The sequence below is a fragment of the Psammomys obesus genome, unplaced genomic scaffold, assembly GCF_907164565.1.
Source record: "Psammomys obesus unplaced genomic scaffold, mPsaObe1.curated_primary_1811, whole genome shotgun sequence".
Lineage (NCBI taxonomy): Eukaryota > Metazoa > Chordata > Mammalia > Rodentia > Muridae > Psammomys > Psammomys obesus.
Window position 1 is genome coordinate 14553284 of NW_026596244.1, and position 24737 is coordinate 14578020.

Here is a 24737-nt window from a genome sequence, read left to right on the forward strand (position 1 = left end):
ACACACACACACACACACACACACACACACACACACACACACACACAATTTAGGGGGAAATTAAAGAGCTGAGGCAGCTTGGCCGAGACCTAGTACTAGCAGCTGCTCTGTCAGAGCATTGGGCTAGGCAGGCCACGAGATGCATGGGGTCCTCAAGGGCTAGCTAAAATATACCTCAGCACAGACCCCACTATAGTCTAAGGTAGACTATCAAGCTGCCTCAGCTGGAAAAAAGCCACAAAGCCCTCGCACTGGATACCTTCACTCCCATGTGATGCCCTCTTGTCTCTCCTACAGCGTCTTTCTTCGTTAGACAGCCTGCTCTCCAGCTCAAATCGTCTTCTCTTTCCCTTTGAAGCCAGAGAACAGGAGAACTCTCGGCTGTGGGGATACCTTACTCATCTGCCCGTCCCGTCCTTCTTGCCGTGACGGAAGACCTCTGCCCTCCACAGGCTGACCACGCTGTTCCAGTCGCTCTGGCCAGCAGGGCTCTGAAGTGGCCCTTGAGCCCTCTTCTTAGGGACTGACTTATCCTAGACAACTCACACCATCCATGGACCCACAAAGTCCCTTCCATGGAGCCTGTCACTCTCCTTCTCGTAGACCCTGTCCACCTGGATTGCTCCGGGAACTCAGCCGGCTGCTCTCACTCACCTACCTTCACCACCCATAACGACACGACACCCAGCACACAGCTTTCTGTTACCCGGGCATCAAGCATGCCTCTTGTGCCAGCCTGTAAACAAGCTTTGTAGTCTTCCTCCCAGAGCAGCTCCATAAACCCACTACCCTGTTTCCTCGCTCTGCTTTGCAGGATCCATCTAAGGAAGTTGCACTGGAAAACAGACCTTGAACAATAAATGAATGTATGAATGCATGTATGCATGTCAGCATGAACAGTTTGAAATGCCTCATTCTGCTTCTATGCTCCAAGGGGTTCATTCTGTCTTGTAGTGTGTGTGAAATTCTTGTTCTTTGATTTGTAAAGTCAAGACTCAAGGCTACTACTACTTTGAAGAAACAAACATGCTATTAGGCTTTTGGATTATCTCTAGAATCCCTTCCCCTGACTTTTGCTTTAGGGAAGTAGCTCTCTGAATCTTGGCGGTCTGTATCGTGAGGATTTGGAGGTTAGCTACAAATTTGGCCAGTGTGTAAATCTACCCTTGGCTTTGTGTAGTTCTGCAAGATGCCTTGGTTTTCCAAATGTCTCTCTAAGGGAGAGAACATGTCGCTCCACATTACTAGGATACAAACAAGATCTACATGGCGGCCGCAGACTCCCAGAATTTCAGAGGCTGAGACAGGAGGATGACCTCAAGTTCAAGGCCTGCTTGGGGTTCACAGTGAGATCCAGGATAGGCAGGTGAAACCCTGTCTCAAAAATAAAACAAACAAATGACTAAAACAAGCCACCCAAATATCTATTTAGTGGAATTAGCAGTGACAGGGTCTAGCTCCTTCATCATGAAAATTATATGAAAAGCCTAAGAAAACATAGTAAAAGGAGCAGGGACTTGGGGGGGGGGCACGTCTGGATTTCAGATCTACTTCACTTCCGCAGACCTCAGTGCTCATCCAGAAAATAGGGTCATTAATTCCTACTTAACAGACCTCTGTGTGAATTAATGCAAATAGGTCAACAGTAAGCAGAAAACTCCACAGGGTCTGCTACAAAGAACAGAGAAGGAACTCCCAACTTCACTCTCCTCTTGAAGTCTCTCCTTTCTTCCTACAGGTCCCTGCCCCACCCCCAGCCTTGCCTTCCCTTGCAGGTTCTTTCTTGGGTTCTGACTCCCTCCCCCCACAGAGTCAATGCAGGCTGACTGAAGGCTGTGTACGCAGGATGAGCACCGCAGCTCGCTCAGTCCTCTCCCTCTGAAGCACACTGCCTCAGGCTCAGCCCCAAGGGGGCTGTTCTCAACAGGTTCTTTCTAAGAGAAAAACAGAAACTGCCAAACGGTAAGTAATTGACCCTTTAGGAGGATGCTAAAGAGCTGCCTAGACAAGAGACAACGACCGGATACAAACCCAAGAAAGGAAAAGGGAAAAAAGATGAAAGCAAAAGTCATTTTAAAAAAGCAGAAGTAAATAAAAGTACACACAAACACCAGACACATTAAAACACATACACACGACACACACACACACACACATACACACACACACACACACCAAACACACCCCATACACATATACCATGCACACAAATACGCACACCCATAAACTCCATATTTATTAGCTAGAAGATAGACAGAATTTAAATTCTGGTTTTCTTTCCCCAGCATGTCCTGATGCCCTCTCCTTTTTAGATATGTGTGGCTGTTTTGCCTGCATTTATGTCTGCACTGTGAACACAGCTGGTGCCTGTGGAGGCCAGAAGAAGGCATAGGATCCTCCGGAACTGAATTTACAGGGGGCCCTGAGCGACCGCATGGGTATTAGGTCTTTGAACCTGGGTCCTGTGGAAAAGTAGGCAGTGCTCTTAACCACTGACCTGTTTCTCCAGCCTGCTTTGACTGTTTAATGAAAGAAAACAATGCCTTTACCTGTGGTGGGCAGAAAACAAATGTATGATGTGCCAGCATATCTGGCTTGGCCCACACCCGCAGGCATTCTGCTTTACCTGCCTGTGATGTAGGCCATCCATGGCGACCTCCTGTTCGTCAACACCAAAGTCCCAGAAGCAGCAAGAAAGGACAGTTGCTCCCACCGACCACAGGCAAGCACTCACAGGCAAGCACTCACAGGCACTTCCGCAGACATTTTAACGTCTGAGCCGCAAGAGCACAGTCCTGGGAGGCTGAATCTCAGAGACTGAATCTCAGTGAGTTCCCTGAGTCCTCACCACTGCTCGGAACCCACATCTGACTCCTCCCAACAGCTTGGACCTGGAATGTCCCAGGTGGACCGTGCTGAAAGTGTGCTCCCTGGCTTGTGAGGCTATTGAAGAAAAAGTGGTGTGACCTTTAGGAGAAAGTTGGGGTACTAAGGGGGGATGCTGTGATTCCACTTTCTCCTCTGCTGCCTTACTCGCTTCCTGACCCCTGACTCGTGCAGCATCCTCTGCTGTGTGCTCCTAAGACAGACTGCCTCGACATAAGCTCCACAGCACAGAGCCAACCAGCCATGGACTGAAACCTCTAAAACTCCAAGTTTTTAAAAATATAGTCATAGGCACTTTGTTACAGCAATGAAAAATTAACACTGATACATCTTTTCCTGTCATATTACAAAGGTAAAAGACCTCAGTAAATGATAAAGATATTGAAAAACAACTTTTTAATTTGAAGCATTGCTTATTGCAATTATGAAGTTCAGGAATCTGAAGAATGCCAAGTGCTTGGAAGGTGTAAAAGTAAAATGGGAATTGTGAAAGGTGAGTTTCTGAAAGTTCCTGGAGGAAACTGAGGCGGTAGAATGCCACAGCGGGGAGAGACTGCGGCTCAGCAGAAGAGCACCTGGCCAGTGTGGAGGCAGCCCTGGCTTCACTTCCCAACACTGAAGACTAAAGTAGACAGACAACGAAAGAATGAAGAGGCTTTCCTCTGTCTGAGCAAGAACTCGGTGGTGTGAAGTAAAGGGCTGAAGATAAAAGCCTGCAGTGCAGGACTCCGGAGGACTCAGGCCTCCTACGGGCTGGTGACAGGGAAGAGCCACAGAGGGAGTGCTGGGGAAAGGAAGGGCAGGCACAGCAGACAGCAGCACCCAGCTCCAGCCTGGCCCAGAGCTGCAAGCCACAGCCTTCAAGGTAAGGGGGTGGGGCTGGAGAGATGGCTCAAGGTAAGGGCATTTAGTTCCTCCTGCCTGTGTCAGGGAGCTGATTTCAGCTCCATGGGGTCAGAGGCCCTCTTCTAGCCTCCTGCGCGCGCGCGCGCGCACACACACACACACACACACACACACACACACACACACACACACAAAAGAAATCTTTACCAAGAAAGAAAAGAAAAAAATGCTGCTTCATGCATTTATTCAAGCTCTATGCCAGATAAGCTCTGGCACAACCTCTACCTGGCACAACCCTCATGCCCACCTCATCACTGTTCCTTTACATCTCTTGCCCCCAATTAGCCTCCTTGTCAGAGAAACAAGAACCCAGCTCCTCAACAGACCCAGTCCCCCAACTACATGCCAAACACCCAACACTTAATTTTGTCCTGTCTCATGGTCATGCGTTGTGCGTGTGTATGGTGTATTTTGTGTGTGGGATACGTGGAGTTCATGTGTGGTAACTGTTCGGTATATGTGTGGTGTGTGTGGTGTGTTCAAGGTGTTTATAATATGTTTGCTGGGGGGAGGGAGGGCTTGTTTACATAGCCCAAGTTGGCCTTGAACTCTGCAATCTTCGTCTGCCAATGATGGGATTACAGGTATGTAACACACCTGGCTCATTTGCATGTTTGTAAAGACTATTCAGCTTCGAGTTTAAATTTTTTATATATATTTATTTGTGTGTGTGTGAGAGAGATTGCGTGTGCAGACGCCTGCCACAGTGCACATGTAAGCAGAAGACAGCTTTTTCAGGAGCTGATTCTCTCCTTCTGCTGTGGGTGAGTTCTTGGGAAGAAACTCGGGTTATCAGACCTGGCAATAGGTGCCTTCTACCTACTGAGTCCCCTCCTTCATAATTCACTGGCTATCCTCAAAGGACAAGGACACCGTATCTTCCTCAGGAGTGAGCAGTATGGTAAGTTCACAGAGATGGCAGGAGTCAGCCACCACTCAGACTCCATGTTCAGGCCCCTCCCTGCCTCACACCTGCAAGATATGCAGGTTGAGAAGCCTGATGGCTCCAGAGGACTCAACTGCTCGTCCACAAGGAAGGTGACAGTAGCCTGCGGCTGAGTTTGGTGTCTTCCAATCGACATATAGACCCCGTGCCCTGTAAGGTACCCAGGAGTACCACTGGCAAACCCAGACCAACTCCAGTTATGAAAATGGAATCCTAACTCTCAAAACCTCAAGGACATTTGTGTGTATGTACGCATGTGCTGGAAGGGAGGAAAGAATAAAGGGAAGGGAGCAAGGGCAAAGGAAGTGGAAGACAGAGGTATCTGCCTGAGAAAAGCAGCCAGAAACAAAGGGAAGCTTGGCCCTTCTCCTGGGAAGACATCCGGCCGCCTGTTCCTCATTACTTGCCTCCAATTCCCTCCTCATTCAGGGGCCTGAAGCACAGAGCTGGATTGCTGATTGATTTAAGCTTAATTCATTTGTGTAATATCCCTGTTCAGAGCAATGTCTAATTAACACTTTTGTTGGGGGGAATAAAACCTCCCATATTCATTAACGGTGGGGGAAGGGAGGACATCGACCTGCAGTCTACGGGGCCGTTGGCTGGTTCCATCTCAGAGATGTCTTAATGAGACGCATCTTCATAATGGGATTTTTGCTCCCTTTGGACTGGAAGGAGCAAATGGGGTGCGATTGGCTAGGGGACCGGGTAGTCAATAGTGCAGGCCCCCACAGCACTCTCACCCACAGCTGGGCACCTGGACTCTGGAAGCCTAATCCAGGGAGCGGATACACAACTAGTAAGGCTCTCTCGAAGCTGCGGAAGAAAATTCCAAGTGTGACTTCACTTCTTTCTGGATTCCTCAGCCTCCCCAGGCCTTGCAGAGAGAAATAATATCAGATTTGTTTAATGACTTCATAATGTGCGACATGAAGCTTTATAAATATAAGTTTTCAGGTTTCTGGAAACAACCAACACCAACACTGTTTAACAGGCAAAGACTTGCAGAGAAATCGAGCAACTCACCCAAAGTCACAAAGATAAGATAAGCAAGGACTAAGTGTGGAGCCCACATCTTCTGGCTCAGAAACCAGGGCTTGTCCGGGAGCAGGCTTGATTGGCAGGTCACTGGGTGCGTGCTATTGCTCTCCAGAGGCATTCCTAAAGCCCTGCTGGGGATGAACGCAAAGAAGACATTAAGGCGGGGACTGCAGCTTCTAGTGCTAATGGATTCTCTAAAATTCTACGTAAGAGTCTAGGGCTGGAGGGATGGCTAAATGCTCGTAAGGACCTGAGTTCAGTTCCCAGCACCCATGTCACCTGCCTGTGACTCAGCTGCCTTCTTTTGGCCTTCACAGGCACCTGTATTCACACACATGTATCTACACACAGATACGAGTACACATAAAAACACATCTTAAAATATTATAAAATTATAATTACAAATTATATTAATTATAAAATAATAGTAAGAGTTTGACGTGAGGGCGGGGAGTGGTACACAGCACTCAAAGGACCGCCCAAGGACATAAGATTCAGCAATGTGGGGTCCATATTTGACTGCTTTCTAGTGTGAAAGGTGGGAACAGTAAGGGGGAACTGCTGGAGGATCTGGGTTCTAATCTTAGTGCTTATATGAATGACCTTAGGGGACCTATTTATCTTCTCAGATTTCTATTTCTTTATGCCTGCAGAAGAAACATCATCAGCCATGCGTTGCCCAACACACAAGGATCTGTTGAGGCCTAATCTGCATAAAGGATAAGGAACAGCAGCCAAAAGATGACAATGAAAAGAAACTATTTTCACAGCACATCACTGTATGTTTTAAAATGTTTCTACCACATGCATTCACGCCTAAAAATATAAATTAAATTTCACAAGACTGCTTTAAGCCCTGAGGCTATACATTTTACACATACAATCTCACTGAGTTCTCTGGGCAGTCCTGTGTGGTAGAGATAATTTTCTCAGTTGCATATGAGGCAGCCGAGGCTCAGCAAACGCAGATAAGTCAGCTCGTGTCAGATATGTGACTAAGTATTCTGTGGTCTTGGATTAAAATTCTTATCTTTCTGATTTCAGAGCTGCAATCTCATACTTCCTCTCTTCCCTACATTAATTATAGATGCTTATTCTATATTAAAAGCTCAGTGTTGAGAGATGAAATTGGTATATATTTAAAAATAAATTTCACTATATTGTGAGGGGCTGAAAGTTTCCCATCATATGTACACATAGGAGTCACGTAACCATTTGCCTTACGGCCAGTTCAACTGTCCACTGGCTGCCCGAGGAAAAACTGTTTAAAAATAATATATACACACTCTTAAATATGCATTTTTGTATGCACGCCCATGGGGTGGATGGTGGCAGCTTTATAGAGAGAGAGGTCGGGGGAGAGAATTAGAATGGCTACTGAAAACACTGTCCTGTGGTCTGGCCGCACGGAGACCCACCCAGGCAGCTTGCCTCACAGTCTTGAAAATATCGCCAAGCCTTCCTTCACTCTGTTGCCTGCCGCCCCATGCAGTCAACCCACATCAATGCCTCTGGCCCGGACTACAGTCCAAGGCAGGCAAGGGTGGGCCATATATCTCCTCACATGTCCACACTGAGCCAGACAGAGTTATGTGCTTAATAAAGCAAAGGTTTGTCAGATAGCCACGAACACTAAGATCATTTTAACTTAAGGAGAGCAAAACCTAAAGTTCAAGCAGACAGTGTCACATGGTCAAGCACACAGATGCTTGAAGGTCAGGTCTGCAGCCTGGCCTCTGTGGCGTGAGTTCACTGGCTGCAGGCGGGATAATATCTACTCATAGAACGGTAGTGAGAAGCCACACAGAGCTGTGAACTCCCCAGTAAATGGAAGCATTACATAGCAATAAAAAGAGAACAGACACTAAGGACACATGCTACTGTGAGAGCTTGCCTAGCATGCGCAAGCCCTTGGATCCGACATCCAGACAAAAGTTAAAAAGGAGAAAAGTAAATTCATAAAACCCTAAGTGGGAAAACCCCTCAAAGGCTGTAATCTCAAACCTTCCAACAAAAACATGCTTCCTGGGCTCTGCACCCCCAGTGTCAGAGACAACTCTGCTCAGTGTGGTCTCCATGCCCTGCATAAAGCCTGGCACATCAGTAAATGAGAGAAACACAGTCCCGAAGCTTGCTGCATCCAGCTTCGGGAGCAGCTCAAAAAGAAAGAAACGGCCCAAGTTCTCCCGAATTCCATCGAATTTGCATCAGCTCATTTCTAGCGGTTCTGAAAGGGACACCTCACACAGCTCCCGAGTCACCACCAGCCCAGCACTGGCAGGCTTAAGTAACAGGCGAGTTAGAGCACACTCCCATGAGGCTCACCTGAGGATCCAGGCAACCATGAGACCTCGAGCATGCAAACAAGGTGAACCAAGTCACAGCTTGGCTAGGGTACTAAGCCTGTTTTATAGAAGGTCAAGGGTCAGTGGTGGAGAAGGACGGAGCAGACAAACACTTTACCTGGTATGTTACAAGCCTGGTGGCAGAATTGGGCAGGCCCCATCTTGGGGCTGAGGGAGTACACAGGTGGATGGAAGGAAGAGAAACAGCACTAGGCCTCCTGAGAACCTGCGTGGCAGCGAGGAGTGCTGGTCTTTTTCTCAAGTTCCTAGATATCTCCCTGGGGTTTCCCCACTGTGTCCCAAAGACTGAGGTCCTACTTATTGACCTACCACAAAGGTAGAGCATCTCACAGACATTCTAGTAAGGCCTGGTTTCTGCTGCTCAGAGCTTCTGGCTCACTCTGCCCACATGGCAGTTGAGAATGTCCTGCCTTGCTCGGAGATCTGCCCATGCGCCAAGCGTCCAGCCTTGCTCACCACAGCCGTGGACTTTTTGAAAAGCAAACGAAGGAACAAACAACCAGCACAGGCTCTAGGGCCACCTCTCTATTCTAAACTCACTGTACTGTCACAGCCTATCTGTGACATTGGGTAGTGGCTTTTTAACATCTCGTGTGAATAATGGGCTAACTAAAAACAAAAAACAAAACCTCCTCAGATCACTTGATATCACTTCAGAAGGTACCAAGACACAGTTAGCACATGAGAAAATTTACTCAAGACCTAGCAAATGATTATAACCAACTTTCTCTGACTTGAAAGTCCATGTTCTGCCCAACTTTGGTCTCACCTCTTCACATTTCTCAAAGCACATTGCCCTTTGCCTCTCACAAACTTGCATTGAGCTGTAAACTCCTCATGAAACAGTGGCTCCAAACCACCTTTCTGTACTCCTTGAGAACTGGAGCATCGGCCAGAGACCCGAAACAGGAAGAGTACTTCAGCTCCAGGATCTCAGCATCTGCCCTGTCCATTGGCTGTGTGAGAAGCATGAGTGTGGACATAGCGAAGAGGAGCATCACGGATGTGCTGCAGAAGAAGGCTTCCCCAGGGCAAACCCGAGAGATTAGGGGCCCAGGCTGCAAGCAAGTTAACGCACCATTCTGTCACAGCAGCCAGGTGAAGGGCAAGTCTGCTTCCGGAGAATCCTGGGAGTCATGAGGATACTGCAGTCCGCCACACAGCTAACTACAGAGCCTGGCCTGCCACGCCCCAGCCTAGTGCCAAGCCACTTCCTGCTGCCCTTCTGCTGGCTTTCCTGGGCCTCACGGCCTCCTCCTGCTCAGGAGAGTGGGGTCCGGCTGGGGAGTACAGCAGGTCTGCATACTTCCCTTACTCGCTTTCCCTCTGTCCCATTCATCTCTTGCTCTAACCATTTCCGCTTCTTTTCTCCACAGCTTCCTTTTTCAGAGCCCATCTCCACCTCCTCCTTTGTTTCCCTTCTTCAGGCCTCAGCCTCAGCCCTTGCTAGCTCTGCTGCCAGCTTCATTTCCTGGATTCTGCGGTCTTGTTTGGCCCTCTTTTCAGCTCCACCCAACTCTCTCTCACTGCTTCTCTTTTCCTCTTTCCCTGTTTCTTCCCTTCCTGCTCTTATCTGCCTTCATTCTCTCTCGTTCTCATCCATCCTCCTGCCCATCTCATTCTCTCACCTAACTACAGAGAGGCATTTATGCAGTTGTTTTGGTGAGAGAGCTTGGGGAACCTCCAAGGGGACATGGTCAGCGTTAACGCCACTTGCCAGCACTGAACAGGAAGCCCGGTGACAGTTTAAAGTTTGTGGAGCCAGAGCTAAGGAGCCCCTCAAGAGTGCTGTCTCCACACAAAGGCAGTACCCCAGGCTTTGTGTAGTCAGTGGAGGTCAGAGTGGTGACAGGTGTGGCTGCCACACTGCTGCTAAAAAGTCTGAAGGGAGGGCCTCATGGGGATGGCTTCTTCATTTTAGGGCAAGAAATTCCAACTTCTGAGTCTGTTAGCCTCATTTTGCTACACCACTTCTGGTTTCAATCCTGAGGCCAGTGGAGTTGAAGGGAGGGAGCTTGCCAGAGGGAGGACATCCAACCTCGTTCTCTTTTTCAGTTCTCCTCCAGGAGCTTCCACTCGCCTGTGTGGTTTCTATAGCTGGGGCTGTAGACCTCGCCACAGGCACCCTCAGGGGCTTACTCACTTACTCACCACGTGTGCTCAGGGCCCCTGTTTCTATTCTCCCCTCCTTTTACTGCCACGCTGCAGTTTTCTGAGGTGGTACTGAAGGAAGGGGAATCTTTCCGAGCAGTATAACCTGAGCACCTCCTTTCTGCTTTCTAAAATTGTACTCCTTTCAAGAAACCCTTCAATTGACCTGGCTGTAAATCTGGAAGAGATCTAAGAAATGAATTAATTTCATCTTGGGGGCTGGAGAGATGGCTCAGAGGTTAAGAGCACTGGCTGCTCTTCCAAAGGTCCTGAGTTTAATTCCCAGCAACCACATGATGGCTCACAACCATCTATAATGAGATCTGGTGCCCTATTCTGTCGTGCAGGTGCACATGCAGGAAGAACTCTGTACACATAATAAATAAATAAACAAACAAACAAATAAATAATAAATCATAAAAATTTCATCTTTATTTGTATGTAAGGACCTGAATGCCAGTTATACACTTTGCTCAGTCCTGGAGGTGATTTGAAAGGGAATGGCCCCATATGCTTACATGTCTCAGTAACTGGTCGCTAATTGGTGGAACCATTTGGGAAGGACTGGGAGGTGTGGCCTTGTTGAAGGAGGTGTGTTGTTGGGGGGGGGCTTTCAAAAAACTCATGCCATTCACAACGCTCCCTCTCTGCCTTCCTATTTGTGGATCAAGACATGAGCTCTTAGATGCTGCTCCAACTGCCTGTCTCTGCCTTTACTCCACCATCAGAGACTCTGAGTCTTCGGAAGCCCAATTAAACCCTTCTTTTATAAGGCGCCATGGTATTTTGTCACAGCAATGCAAAGGTAACTAATACAGCCCACAGAGTATTGGACTCTCAAGACATCCAAGTCTCACTGGTGTCATTGTGTCTCTCCTGCCAAGATGCCTGCTAGTCAAAGAAGAAACAATTGATGGCCCTGCCTGGTGGGTGAGGGATTCTCACTATCTTGCCTCCGCTCGTCCTCTGCCCTAATGTGCCTTTCCCTTTCTGTGCATTCAGGCTCTTTGCTGTATTTGACAAAAATGTTGTTGATCTTAAACAAAAAATTATTTAACTGTGAGCTCCTGAGAGGCCAATAAGTACATTGTGTTCATCTCTGTTTCCTTGGCACCTAACCATACCTAGCACCTTACAAATGCCCGCCAAACTGACAGTAAAATGAAAATACGTTGTTGACATCTAAAACAACAGATCTGCACCAGCAGGAGCATAAAGGGGTCCTTTCTGGAGACCAAACGGCAAAGGATGGCCCAGTCCACAGAGAGCTCATTCTCCCACCCTCCCCAGCATCTCCAGGGACAGCTGGGCTATAGCAGGAATGGCTGAGAAGATAGCTCGCTCTTTTGCCCTTTCCAAGATCAGAGAAAAATGGCATGACCTTCCAGGCCAGGGACTTTGAGTCTGGGTGGAGTGCTTCATGGCTGCAGGCCAAACCAAAAAGAACTTAAGAAGACAACTGGGAACTCTGGAACCCTATGATTGTGTGGGCCCTGTTGGCTCTCTTCTGCTCCTCCCATCCTGGGTTCAAGATCTAGCTCGAGCCACACTGAGCATGCAGATCAGGGATCCTGGAAAGGAGCAGGCCAGGAGCCAGGTAGGCCCATATCACTTCAGCATCAGCCCTATGGACACCCTCACACAGGCAGAGGAGAGTGACGGTGGGTGGGAACCTGCCCGATGCTGGGCCCTCAGCCTCCCTTCACATTCCTGCACTGTCTCACCCCATCTCAGATTGTGTGGCAGTTTACTTTCCCCAAGGCATTCCGTTTTGGCGGTAAAGAAGGATCCAGGGCAAGCCCTGACTTCTGGGAGAAGGCCCATGTGCTGCAGGGGTGTGCCGAGCTCACTCTGCCCAGGGCAGGGCCAAAGGGGTAGGTAGCTCAGTGGGTAGAAGGCTTGTCTGATGTATGAGAAGTCCTGAGTCCCAACTCCAGTTCCATGTAAGCTGGCAGTGGTGGTGCAGCCCTTTAATGCCAGCTCTCAGGAGGCCGAAGCAGAACAGAAATTCAGGTTATCCTAACTACAAGGCCAAGGATACATCAGACCCTAAGACACACACACACACACACACACACACACAGACCCCAAAACAAAACAGTGGGTAACACTTACCTATAGAGAAAGAACCTCTGCTGGGAGGGGAGTCAATCGCCAGGTGTGCCTTGGTCAGGTCACATTTCTGTTCTGGTCTTTAGTTTCCTAAGTCAGGCACCACATCAGCTCTAAGGTCTTTCCCAGAACTGGCATGAACAGGCTAGGTATTCAGCACAACAATTTCTGCTATGAGAGTCCCTTCCTCTGGCTATCCATAAAATTTCCTACACCCCCATCCTTCTAGCTTCATTCAGGGAAACGGCCTCCTTATAATCTCCTCTGATGCTGGCCTTCCTCCAGGCATCTCGCACTTGGGATGTAGCCTCCGTAGCTGCAGTAAGTTGCCTGTTCAAGAACCTCCAGAAGCCGTCCACTAGAACCCAAGCCCCAGCCCTCCGCCACAGCCACTCACGCATTGGGAGTGGATTTCTTTCCTCTCCTGCAACCCAAAACTGTTGGCTCCTCTGAGCCTTGCTGTGAATTTACCCTTGTTCAGGAAACCTAACCAAACCAGTACCAGCCACATCCCAGCCAATCCTATTTCCTGTCGTCCTGGTGTTGAACACAGTAAGGTACATTATATATGCCTGCAGGCGCTTACACATGTTTGTGAGCATAGCTACCTATGTATGTAACACTGGGCATTCTTCTGAAAGCTGCAGGTTAGCAATGGGGTTCCCTTCCACAGAGGCTAGGCTATAAAATCCCTAGGGGCCTTGTGGTCTTCTACAGGAAAGGGAGGCTAGCGGAGGTAAAAGCATACAAGTGTAACTTATTCTGGGAAGCAAGTGGTACTCAATCAAAAACCATGTGTATGAATGTTTCTTTCCACTCACAAATTTAGTTACACAGAACATCAGCTGCTGAGCATCCCATGCCAGCACACATCTTAATTCTAGCACTTCGGAGGCAGAGGCAGTCAGGGCTCTGTGAGTGTAAGGACAGCTCCACAAGGCTACATAGTGAGACCCTGTCTCAAAAAAAAAAAGAAAGAAAGAAAGAAAGAAAGAAAGAAAGAAAGAAAGAAAGAAAAGAAAAAGGAAGAAAGAAAAAAGCTGGTGCGGGGGTGGGGAGGCACACCTTTAATCCCAGCACTTGGGAGGCAGGCGGATCTCTGTGAGTTCCAGACCAGCCTGGCCTACAAATTGAGTCCAGGTTAGCCAGGGTTACACAAAGAAACCCTGTCTGAAAAAAAGGAAAAAAAAAAAAAAAAAAAAAAAAAAAAAAAAAAAAAAAAAAAAAAAACAAAAAAAAAAAAAAAAAAAAAAAAAAAAAAAAAAAAAAAAAAAAAAAAGGAAAAGAAAAGAAGTCTTTGCCTAGCCCAACTTAGTCAACTTAGTCATGTTAGGAGTTCTGGAAGTCAAGGAGATTAACAGTTTTTACAAAGTCACACAGTTTATTAATAGTAAACTCAGAAAGAAAATGAAGATGCTGGATATTCAAACCAGGGGAGTGAGCCAGCCAAGCAGTTAGCCTGAAAAAGCAGGGCGGCTTCTGCTCTCTCCGGCACCCTGTCTTGGTCACCCTGAGAGTGGGGACACGACAGTCTGAAGAACAGAAAGGTCTCATATTCTCACAGAATGAACAGCCCTGGGACACAACATGTTTGACTCAATGATTGAGGCTTTGGTTGAGATATTCCAGAGATGCCAGCCCACACTGGTCATTTTTAGGCTGCTGCTGGGGCTGCGTCCTCAGTCCTTAGGCACAGCGCCACTCCCAAATCCTTTCTGTGTAGCAACAGAAAGAATCAGTGGATACGGGCCACTGCTTCTTCCTCGCTCTTGAGGCTGCCTATCATCAGCTGTAAGGAAATGCGCATCTCAGTCAGGTGCCGTCTGTCATGCAATGCCAGCAGGGTGTGGTGGCCCTGAGGTCATTTCTCATTGGCACTGGAACCCATGGTGGCGAATTTTTAGCAGCAACTATTATGATCTCGGGAAGAAAACACACACACACACACACACACACACACACACACACACACGCACTTTCATATTCTCAGAATACATGTTACATGACAGTGTGGAGGGCTGAGCTGGAAAAGAAACCAGACTCACTGAACATCCATTATAGAAGCCCACCCAACGGATAATCCAACCCCCAGGGGTCACACACCATGGTTGCTATTCTTTCCAAATTCTTTCTGCGGACTCACTGTGCAGCACTCCCTCCCTCGGTCCCCCTGCTATGAGTTTAATGACATAACCAAGTTGCATTCGGTCTTCTACAGAGCACAGAGCACGGGGCCACTAAACAGCTTCCTCTAGTTCAGAGGGGACAAAATCTACCGAATACAGCTGCTGTGGAAGCCCAAGGGGACGGAGCAGTTATTTTTTGGGAAACTGAGAAGGTTCCCTGGAGGGCAGGCAGACAGGGCACAGGAGGTGGACTGCCCTGCCCAGGACGCCCTGCTGCAGACCACCCTAGTTCCCAAGCGAGGCAAAGCAGAGCCGTGGGGGAAGCGCCCCTCCTGCAAGCTCCACAAAGCCATCCCTATCTCCTTCTGCAAGGAGCTCTGAGCGTCTTCTAAAGCCAGTTCCTTTTCACTCACCGAGAGCTGAAAAAATCACCCTGGGAACAAATTCCTATCCACAACAGTCTATTTTCAACTTCAGAACGACTCAGTGCAGCACTAATTTTCCTGGGATTCCCACATCTGGGGCTTTTTCGTCGGGAGGACTGTTACAGTTGGGGCTTTTGTTCTAGCCAGCGGCCCCTCGAAACCCTGTTAATTGAGCCTGTTCTAAAACAAAGGGAAAAGAGGCAGGACAGGAGGCAGCGCTCTTTGCCTCTAGCCTCTCACCCTAGCTCTGCGGTTAGCACTCAGCAATGATCCTACAAGCCTGGAATCTGAGGAATTTCCTGCCCTGTGCTCCCTGGAAGAGCTGAGAGAGAACTAGCAATTAGGCCTCCAGTTTCCATTCCTGCTTTCCTCCACCGCAGTCAGCGGACTGAGTGAAAAGCTGGTGGTGGGGCAGGAGAGGGCTGTACCCCATTCCTCCCTCCTTTCTTTTCCTTTGCCTGCCTGAGAGAGGTAACAACAGTACGGACACAAAGAGTTGTAATCCTTCCTGAAGCCATCTTGTTTTTCTGCAGTTGTAACTCAGCACTTTTGCCCCAAACACCACAGGAGTTAAGGCGCCGCCTCCCCTTCGGTGCTCACCCCATCCTCTCCCGACTATTCTCGTTCGCCCTAGGCCCACGTGCTCATCATGCGTTGATTTCTTTGATTTGTGCCCCTGTACAGTGTCCCAGCGCCTGGGTCACAGGACCGCCCCAGGCAGTTCAGGGGATTTCTAAGAGGCAGGGCAAAGGCTAAGGACCTCTATATTTCGGTTTAAGTCAGACACACAGAGGCCGGAAGAACGACTTTCCCAAGTTGTTGGAATGAACCATAGGGAGCGGGATGCTGCAGCAGCTGTGTAGCAGAAGCAAAACTCTTCTAACTATGTTTGTTTGGGCTAAAGTCAGTTCATGTGCTATGATGGCATATCAGTTGGTGGCTGGATTCCAGGTACTGGGGCAAAAACAGCCTGGGATTTAAAAACTTGCCACAAATAGTTCCCAAATGGGCCAAGCCATGCCCTTAGCAGGGCCTTCTGGGGCACAAGGTCTGTGTGGCCTCCTGTCCCCTGGGTCCCCTCTGCGCCCTAGAGACACGAGTAGCCAGAGGGTCCTGCTGGGACCATTTTCTCATTCTGGCTGTCTCATCTTATCTCTCAACACCAGGTCCCCAGCTTACCTAGAGCTTGCTGGATCCTCCTGCCTCAGCCTCTCATGTGCTGGGTGTGAACCAGACTCCGTTATTATTTCTTGATAACCTTCAACAATCTTCCATGTAACCTCTGTCTCTTCAGCCAATCAAAAAACACCCCTGGGTTCTGTCCCTCCAAAGTCTTAGACATGCCAAGAGTTGGCATATGACTCGGCTCCTTCCCTCCTGGCCACCTCGCCCACCTTAGCAGCAATGGGGGCAGTTATCTTCTGGCTGACTAAGTATTTTGCCTCATCCTAAACCTCATGCCTCAGCTCTGCTCATTGGCTTCTCTTTCCCTCTCCACAAACCAAAGGCCGAGAAGACAGCCAGCACACAAGGCCTCGACCCCCTGGAATCTCTGTAGACTTCACATTTCTGATACAGTGTGGAATTAAGATGGCAGCTTCCTGCTTCCCTTTCCTTCCCACCCAGTCTTTGCTCCCAACATACTCTACCAGCCTCAGAGGAACATGCATCAGAAATCCTTCACTACTTCAGTGAGAATATCCACTGATCTACAAATTTCCTCCAAGTCAAGATATTTGCCTTTCAGGGGCCAAATGCTAATTCCCCCACCCCTACCCTGCCCCCACATTCCCTTCAAACAAAGCTTTCCTGTCAGGTTTTTGACCCCGGAATCTTTTTTTTTTCCCTTTCCCCTTCCTCTCTTATTCTGAAGGGTCTTTTGTCTTGTAAGTGAAACAGCTCAGACAGAGAAGACTGGATATCTTCTCTCTCTCTCTCTCTCTCTCTCTCTCTCTCTCTACTTCGAAAGACTTCAGGGAGGGGCAACAGAGGAGGTAGGTACAGTCCTGGCAAATCCAAGGCCAGCCTGGCCTGTATAAAATTCTTCCTCTAAGAATAAAAACAAATAAACAAGTATGAGGTGGGGTGGTGGGAAGACGACCCATTATTGGATCATTTTCTTACTCAAAAAAAAAAAAAAAAGAGGAAGGTCTTGGCAATGTGAAAGGAAAAGAAAATCCTGAAAGGAGAGGGAAACAAAAGGAGGAATAGAGAGCAAGGCAGGCCTGCAGACTCCTTGACCAAAGGAGAGAGATGAGACGGCCTTCATGACAGTGTCCACGGAGCAGCTTCTCCAAAAGAAGCTGTATTCCCGCCCAGGAAAGCTGGCAAGACTTGGCCCATCCACCCTGAGGCCTCCCATGCAGCTGTGATGAGTGAGCACTGGGTTCAACAGAACAGGCTCCAGGCTCTTTGTCAGCCCAGGAGGAAGCAGATGAGTGGTGGGAAACCAACAAAAAAGGAGACAAGGTCTCGGACCCCCCCACCCCCCATGAGTTAAGTCCTGGCTGAGAAACAAGTGTGACGGCTGCAGCTCTTCCTCCTCCACCTTCTCTGTCTCCCTGAGACACCATTCATTCTCCCTGTCTGGCCAGGCCAAACAGAATCAATGAAATGCTGCCAGTTCTCAGTGATACATACGTTTCTCAGCCTGAAGATTATCCATGGAAAAATCTTAATCCCGGCCAGGAGTGTTTGAGTCTGAGCAAGGAATTGGAAGCTTGCTTAAATAGCGTCCAAATCAATTCAAAAAAGCAAACACGCCTGGTTAATATCCTCCTACAACACGGTGCATTCCACAGTATGTGTGGAAGAGATTAAAGAAATCAGGTTAGTGGGTATTAGAAGGTTGAGGCAGTCTCCTTCTGTATAGCCAACAGGGTTAACTGTAGGTGACCTTTAATCTGAATAGCTCTCTGAAGTCTCTGGCCCTTCTGAGGGAGCCTCCAATGGCAGGCTAGAGATGAGTCATTATTTGTTTCCATGAAACAGGAGTTGGCACTTTCTCTGCTTTCTCACTACGGGCAAGGCGCTACTCTGTCTGATACAGCTTAACTCATTTAATTCGTTTATTTGCTCCATAAAAGATTTGAGGCAACATAAATAGACACATCTGGTCAGTAATATAAAAAATAAGCTAAGAGGACAATGAGTGGAATTAGTGATGATTAGGAAGAGGAGAAACACTTAGGTGGCAGTAAAGTATGTGAGAGAAAGAGAAAGAGAGAGATGAGATGAGAGAGACAGAAAGCCTCATCAGAGGTGAACTGTGAGGGTCAGCTCCAGCTTATAAGCAGCAAATACAAAGAACAAAGCTTCAAAGTTCCTGACTTCATAATTCACACATTTAATAGCATTTTCTTTCATGTGTATGTCCATTTTGTCTGCATGTGTGCCTGTGAGCACCGTGCATCGACGGTGTCTTCAGGGGTCAAAAGTCAGCAGACCCCCTGGAACTGGAGCTACAGATGGTTGTGAGCCTCCGCGTGGGGCTGGGAACTGAACCAAGGCCCCCTGGAGAATCGGCCAATGCTCTGATGAGCCAGCTCTGCAGCCTGAGTGTAGACACCTGGGCCAGGGATGTACATGAAAACTAGCCAGAAGCCTTGCTACAGGACTTTCACCAACGGATGCTCCTGGAAAGATGCTCCCATGTAGAGCGCCTCCTGGGCCACATTCTGTGCACACGACAGGCCCCGAGCCCAACGCTCAGCTCAGTGGGGCAGGTCTTGAAGGGGCAAAAACTATTTGGTCTTGGTTCACACCTCACTGCCCTGGTGCCTGGCTCTCTAAGGCTGAAGCTGAGAGCGTTTCCAGGAATGGACTAGCAGAGCATTCTCAGAGGGATTAGACGTGCCTTGAAGCATAGACAGCCCAGCAATGCCCGAAATGCTGTTCCTAGGGGCCTTTAAAGGGAAAAGGCAAGAGCCCTGCCACCCAGAGGCTGAGGCAGGCTCTCCCTCCAAGAAGATTTTATTTTCTTTCCTTTACACCTTGTTCTGAGGAGCTGGGACTACAGGAGGGCAGAGGAGTAGACAGGCATGATGAGGCTGGCATTCCTGGCTGCCTCTTTGAAGTTTTCTTGGTGAGCAAGGGATGAGAGGCACGAGGCAGAAGTAGGCCCAATCTTAGGCCAGTCAGTCCCCTGACACAGGCAGGACCAGAGAACCCGCAGTGTTACTTAATTATCTGTAAATGGTTTTTGTTCCTGTCTTTAAACATTTACCTCTATTGAATCATCTTCCTCCTTCCACCTCCCCCCTTCACAAGCTATCTCCTTTTCTTTGCTGTTGCTATGGCAACAGCTCCAGGCATATAACTGCTCTCGGGTTTTAAATAAAAGTTGAGACTTCTCTCTCTCCCTTCCCCCTCTTTTTCCTCCCTTTCCAGGGATGAGGAGGTTTGCCTCTCATTTCCTCTTCTCTTCACCTTCCTGGCTGCCTTTCACTTTCCCACCCAGCTGATTCTTTATCAACTTCTGTCACTTCCTCTTTCCATCAGCCTCCTGTCTAAGCCCTCTTTGAGCTTCCAAATTGATCTTAACCTCTTGATAGCCATGATAGCAAGAGTTGGGCACTTTGGAGCCATGGGGGCAAAGGTTGAAAACTCTGGGAATATCTGGGGAAAGTAGGGAACCTGCTGACAGTCCAGGAGCTGTGAGGGAGGGCCATTCTATGTTCTTCCTCTTGGGACTGCAAATCCTCCAGCAAATATGGGCAGCAGGCTCCTTCTATTGCCAACTACCCAACACCCGAAGGGACGTTCAGATCTGCACAGGGATGGTAAAGCCCTGCGGAAAACTGGAGGACGCAGTTTTCCAGCATGTGATGGCTACCGAGAAGCCAGGGGCCTGTGGTGGAACCTGCAGCCCCTGCTCCAAGGCCTCCTTAGTCATCAGGTTTTCATTCTGTTTGTACCCTTCAAGGGTTGGATGAAATTTTGGCTTTCAAACTGTGCTTTTAAGGTACCCGAGGCCTGAGAGGTGGTTCAGAAGATATTTCTTGGGTGGGAGCTATGGTGCCATGTAAGAAGGCGAGGTGAGGGCAAACATCTGAGACTTATCTGCCATCCCCAGGGGTCAGACTTGCCATCACCAAACCTCCATTAGCCCTTCAGGGAGTCAGAGCCTCAGCCCTGAGATACTGCATGACCCCGTGCTTGCCACCTTCCTAATTCAAACCTCGGATAGAGAGCTAAGTCACGGCTTACACAGGAAACTTACCGTTTCCAAATGTATGAGAGGATGAAACATTTCCTCATTGTTATAACTTAAAATCTCTGTTTTATGAAATATTGATCAAGGGTGTATGAGCAAAGGGAGGGAGGGAAGCCCTGTGACTGGGAACTCAGGCTTTCTCCTTCCAGCTTGTCGTGTGAGCGCCGTGGTCCTCAGCCTAGAAAGGGGGTACAGCTGGCTTTCAGTGTGTAAAAGGCCGTGCAGACAAGTGCCCCATCCCCTGTCAAGGGTCAGCCATATATAACCTCATAAGAAAGTCATTGTGACGTTCTGAGCACAAACTTCTTCATGCTTAAATTCACATTTTATACTAACACCCACTTTTGAGTGCTGATGTCAGGCACTGGGGAGCAGAGAGGTGTGAGACCAAGACAAAGAAGGACCGTGTCTCTTGGGATGGGGTGAAAACTCATGTTCTAGCTGGGGCTTGTATAAGGCCACAGAGCCTGGTCTCCTGGTTCTTTATCACTCTGCACCAGCACATGTTAAGACCCAACAAAACAGAAAGACGACTGAGATAGCCCACGAGTGAACGATACAGTCAGTTCAGAAGCTGCCCTGGGATTACCAACACAACTGATAATCCTCAACTGTCACCCTTTTCGGGTGAAGCCCTGAAGTGACCTGCACAGGTCACACTGGAAGAGCTTTCTGCATTTGACTCCAGCAGTTCAAATTCCACGTTTCTCTCTTTTCCAGAAATAAAAGGACATACTCGTTCTGATTCACACACAGTACCTGGTAAGCGCCTTGTTCGCTTCTGGGCAACAACCCGGAGCCCTGAAGGAGCAAGCAGCTCAGCTCAGGTAAAAAAGTCCATGAGATCAGAATCCGGTCACCCGTCTGACCCCTGCTCTATGCTAATCTGGGCAATCTGATCTCCTTCGAGCAATCAGGAGGAGATGCTACCCAGAAGAAAAAAGAAGCATCGGCAAAGGACTGAAGACAAGAACCCAAGTGTTAGGAAGTGGGAGAAGGGATGGAAGAGAAGGGGAAGCAGCTGGTGACCAGGAGCAGATGGGAAGCTGTTTTCAGATGAAAGGGGCGGGGGTTGGGAACAGAGGAAAGGGGGGCTAAGAAGAGGTGGCTGCTGGCGACTGGTGACCTCACATGGGCATCACTGTGGGCCTGGTCACAAGGTTTCCTGACTCACTCCATCACCTAAACAGTTACCGTAGTGGAGAGACTCTGGAATCACATTCTCCTCATCCTGCCCTGATACACCCTTAGTTCCCCCCCTCCCCAAACCACTGATGTAATTTCCAAACTTCCTTGCTGTTAACTTGTTGATCCTGAGGAAACTTAAGAAGAACCCCCCACACACACACACAACACCACGGGCCTCTACTGCCCCTTCGTCCCTCCCACAGGCTGTCCTTTAGGAGAACAGCTGGGGTCCCTGGCGCCTTCCCTTCCTACCATAGCAGGCTTCACTCAGCCCCTTAAACACTCTGCTTGCTCCACTTTTCCAATGAAGAAAAGCTATGGCTTATGAAAGAACCTGGAGTTTGCTGTTTGTTCTGTTTTGAACAACACATAATCCTGGGCCTCGGGGAACTTGCAATTTTGCTGGAAAATTTAAAGGTCAATCCTTTAAAACTGAGTATACTGAGCCTGTAAACTGAGATAAAGGGAGGGCTGGTGAGGAAGGGCTCTCTGCAGAGGGCCCATGCCAGGGCAAAGAAGAACAAGAAACCTTCCATGGGGAAGTTTCAGGCTGCAGAGTCCCGCAAGCTGGAGGTAGATAGCCCTGCTTTTCGGTTCTTCCCCTCCCCCACAGCTCAGCGCTGGCTGTCCTCTGAGATGATTAAAACCAGAAGAATTTCAGTGTCTGGAATTCACTTTTTGCCAGGATGCCATTTGCTTCCTTTTCTCTACTGCAGTTTTTTCTCCTGGGAGAACTGTTTGCTTCACTCCTTTCTTCTGGCCGAGATGAGTCCCAGTATACACCAATTAACGTTGTTTTCATTTTGGGAGTGGGGTTGGGGGTGGGGAGAGACGAGGTGTTGGGTGTCTCAGGCAAAGGGGAAAGAGGAAGGATGGGTGGAGGGACCTTGATCTTGCTGGTTAAAATTCCCAGAAAAAGAAGAGACGAAATAGCTTTCAGAGAAAGAAATCTGCCAAATGTTTATATTCCCACAAGACTGCAAAACCTTTTCATAGACCAAAGCTAAAGTTCAGAGAAAAGCCAGAGCACGCTTCTTCAGGGAGGAAATTTTATCAACATGAATACATAAGCACCCATACCCTGGTGGCCCCCACATCCCACACAGGCCTGTGGGGGGCAGCAGGAGGCGTTTCTATGTATCTGTATTTGGGGTGGGGGACATAGGAGTGTGTGTGCCTGGGGAAGTGTGGGATTAAGGGTGTGGCATGAATGTGTTTGTGTCTCTGTGTCTGCTTATGTATGTGGGGGAATGTTTGCACACACATGTTGGGGACTCTTCATAAGTTACCCCAAGCCCACATCAGATCTAATAAGAACGTGTTAACATCTTGAGGCCCCTCTGGCCCTGAGAAAAGCTGATTCTCCTGGACCCCTTGCAGGCTCTCTGAGACCAACCTTCCTGACAGTGGCTCACAAGATAAAACGGAAGATCTAGGACCAGCCCTCCCCAGCGCCCACTGGACGGCAGCTGGAAAACTGTGCATCCACAAAATGTCTTACAGAAGGAATGACCTTGTCTCTCCATGCTAGGAAAGTCCAAGTCACTAAGGTCGTTGCATTAGGAGCGCATGGGGCTGAGGTCCTCACCTGTGCTCACAGATGAGGGCTACTTCCACAGTCCTCCAAAGGTCATGTCTCTTTATGGTGCCCAGGAAACAAGAAGCTGCAAGGAGACTGAAGAAGACAAGCCTTCTGCTGTCCAATCCCCTAGTGCTTGAAGCCGATGCCGCCCTTACACTCTGAATTGTGGAGAGGAAAGGAAAGCTGCCTTGGGACCCAGTGGCCTAGCTGCCAGGACTCTGCGGACTGGCACAGAAGTGGTGCAGCCAGCACTCAAGCTCACCCTCCACCCAGGAAATAGAGAAGGCTCATTTTCAATAATTTAAAAAAAAAAAAAAAAGGAGCTGAGATTACTGCCCTTTGCTAGGCCCAGGCTAGCAGCATTCATTCGTAGTGATGACGGTGGGAGAGACGGCAGCCGGTTCGCTGTCGGTGCCTTGCCATGCCAGAGTTTAGCTGTTAAACAAACAGTCTCAAAGTTTTCAAGATTGTCATTTACCGACAGGAAATGAGGTTCGGGGGCTCTTAATGCTGGCTGGTGAAGGCAGTAGAAAGCCATGCATTTCCTCCTTCAGACCAAGAACCAAGACCAGCTTAGCGGAGAAGCAGCCCCCCATCCCCCCACCTTACCCCCTCCATGCTGGAGCCTACCACCTTCAAGGTCTGTGAACGCCAGGCCACAGGCACTTGTTTTCCAGGGTTTCTTTTGTTTTGCTTTTCGGTTTTCTTTTAAAGCAACTTTATTACATGAATGACTTGCAAATAAATGAAAATATCACACACCCAAACTAACCAGGCCCAAAGTCTACACAACTTAACTTACACAGTCAGAACTGATATTTGAAGCAGAGGCTGTGAAGCTTCACATTAAATAAATTTTATACTTTTAGGATCAAAAATAAATAAATAAAAGCACAACAGAATTAGAACAAGAAAAACAATGAACTTTATATTCTCTAATACTCTTTCATAATTCATGCCTTTGACTCGCACTATTGACTTTCTCAACCCCTTACACCTAGCCGTTCTGTTCTCTTTTCCTCAGTTACCTACGAGAATGTTTGTTTGTGTGTATGTGTGCACGTGTTTACGACTGTGGGGGCTCACTTAGATACTGCACATTCTAAGACACGCAAAGTTTTTAACTTCACTGTTCTTTGAAGCTGAGTAGTGTTTTACTTTTTATAAATAGCAGCTTTTCATTATCCAGTCATCTGTTTATGGACAGCTAGGTTGGTTGAAGTTCTCTGCTACAGTGAATGAAGCAGAAGCAAGCAGGAGGCTGTGAAGGAACAAAATGAGGCCCAGACAGGGAATGCATGGCAGCTTTGTGTCCCAGTGCGACTCCACGTTGGACTCACCAGGTAAACTTTTCTCCCTTGTGCCTCTCAGTGTCCACATGTATGTGGACCAGAGTCAGAAATGCAAGAAAAACCTGGTGGGCAACCAGTGGCCTGAGGCCCAGAGGCCACCACAGCCCAGAGCCTCCCTTCCTCTTGCCTATGCACTAGCCCTGCTGGTCAGAATGGACTTAACGTGGTGTAGCCTCTTCCTGAACTCAGCAGATCCCAGACACAACTCTGCCTGCCTCTAAGATGGGGCAGTAACATACTGTGACCCGCTCGGCCCAGCCCCCGAGGGGAGGTCATGGGAGAATGCCTGCCCCTCCCTCCGCCTGTCATACTACCGAGTGGCCACTGGCTGTGCATTTCCATAGCTCCAACCCCTAGGGCGTGTCGTGTTCCTTCCAAAAGAAGACAGTACCCACTCTGGTTCCCCATCACAGCCCCGGCGCCACCTCAGCTGTCTCCACT

General features: G+C 48.6%; 1 protein-coding gene across 3 annotated transcripts in view; it reads right to left on the reverse strand.

The window, feature by feature from the left end:
• Positions 1 to 24737, reverse strand: part of Kirrel1 (kirre like nephrin family adhesion molecule 1) — an 85028-nt gene that overhangs the window by 48215 nt on the left and 12076 nt on the right. The window contains exon 2 of one of the 3 annotated variants that reach the window (XM_055596640.1): positions 5765 to 5907. The exons of 1 other annotated variant lie outside the window; for it this stretch is intronic. In XM_055596640.1, coding sequence (XP_055452615.1) covers positions 5765 to 5897 — 133 coding nt within the window. In that variant the 5' untranslated portion in view covers positions 5898 to 5907. Of the gene's footprint in view, positions 1 to 5764; positions 5911 to 24737 lie in introns of all 3 variants that reach the window. One more of the 3 variants, XM_055596642.1, reaches the window with a different exon arrangement.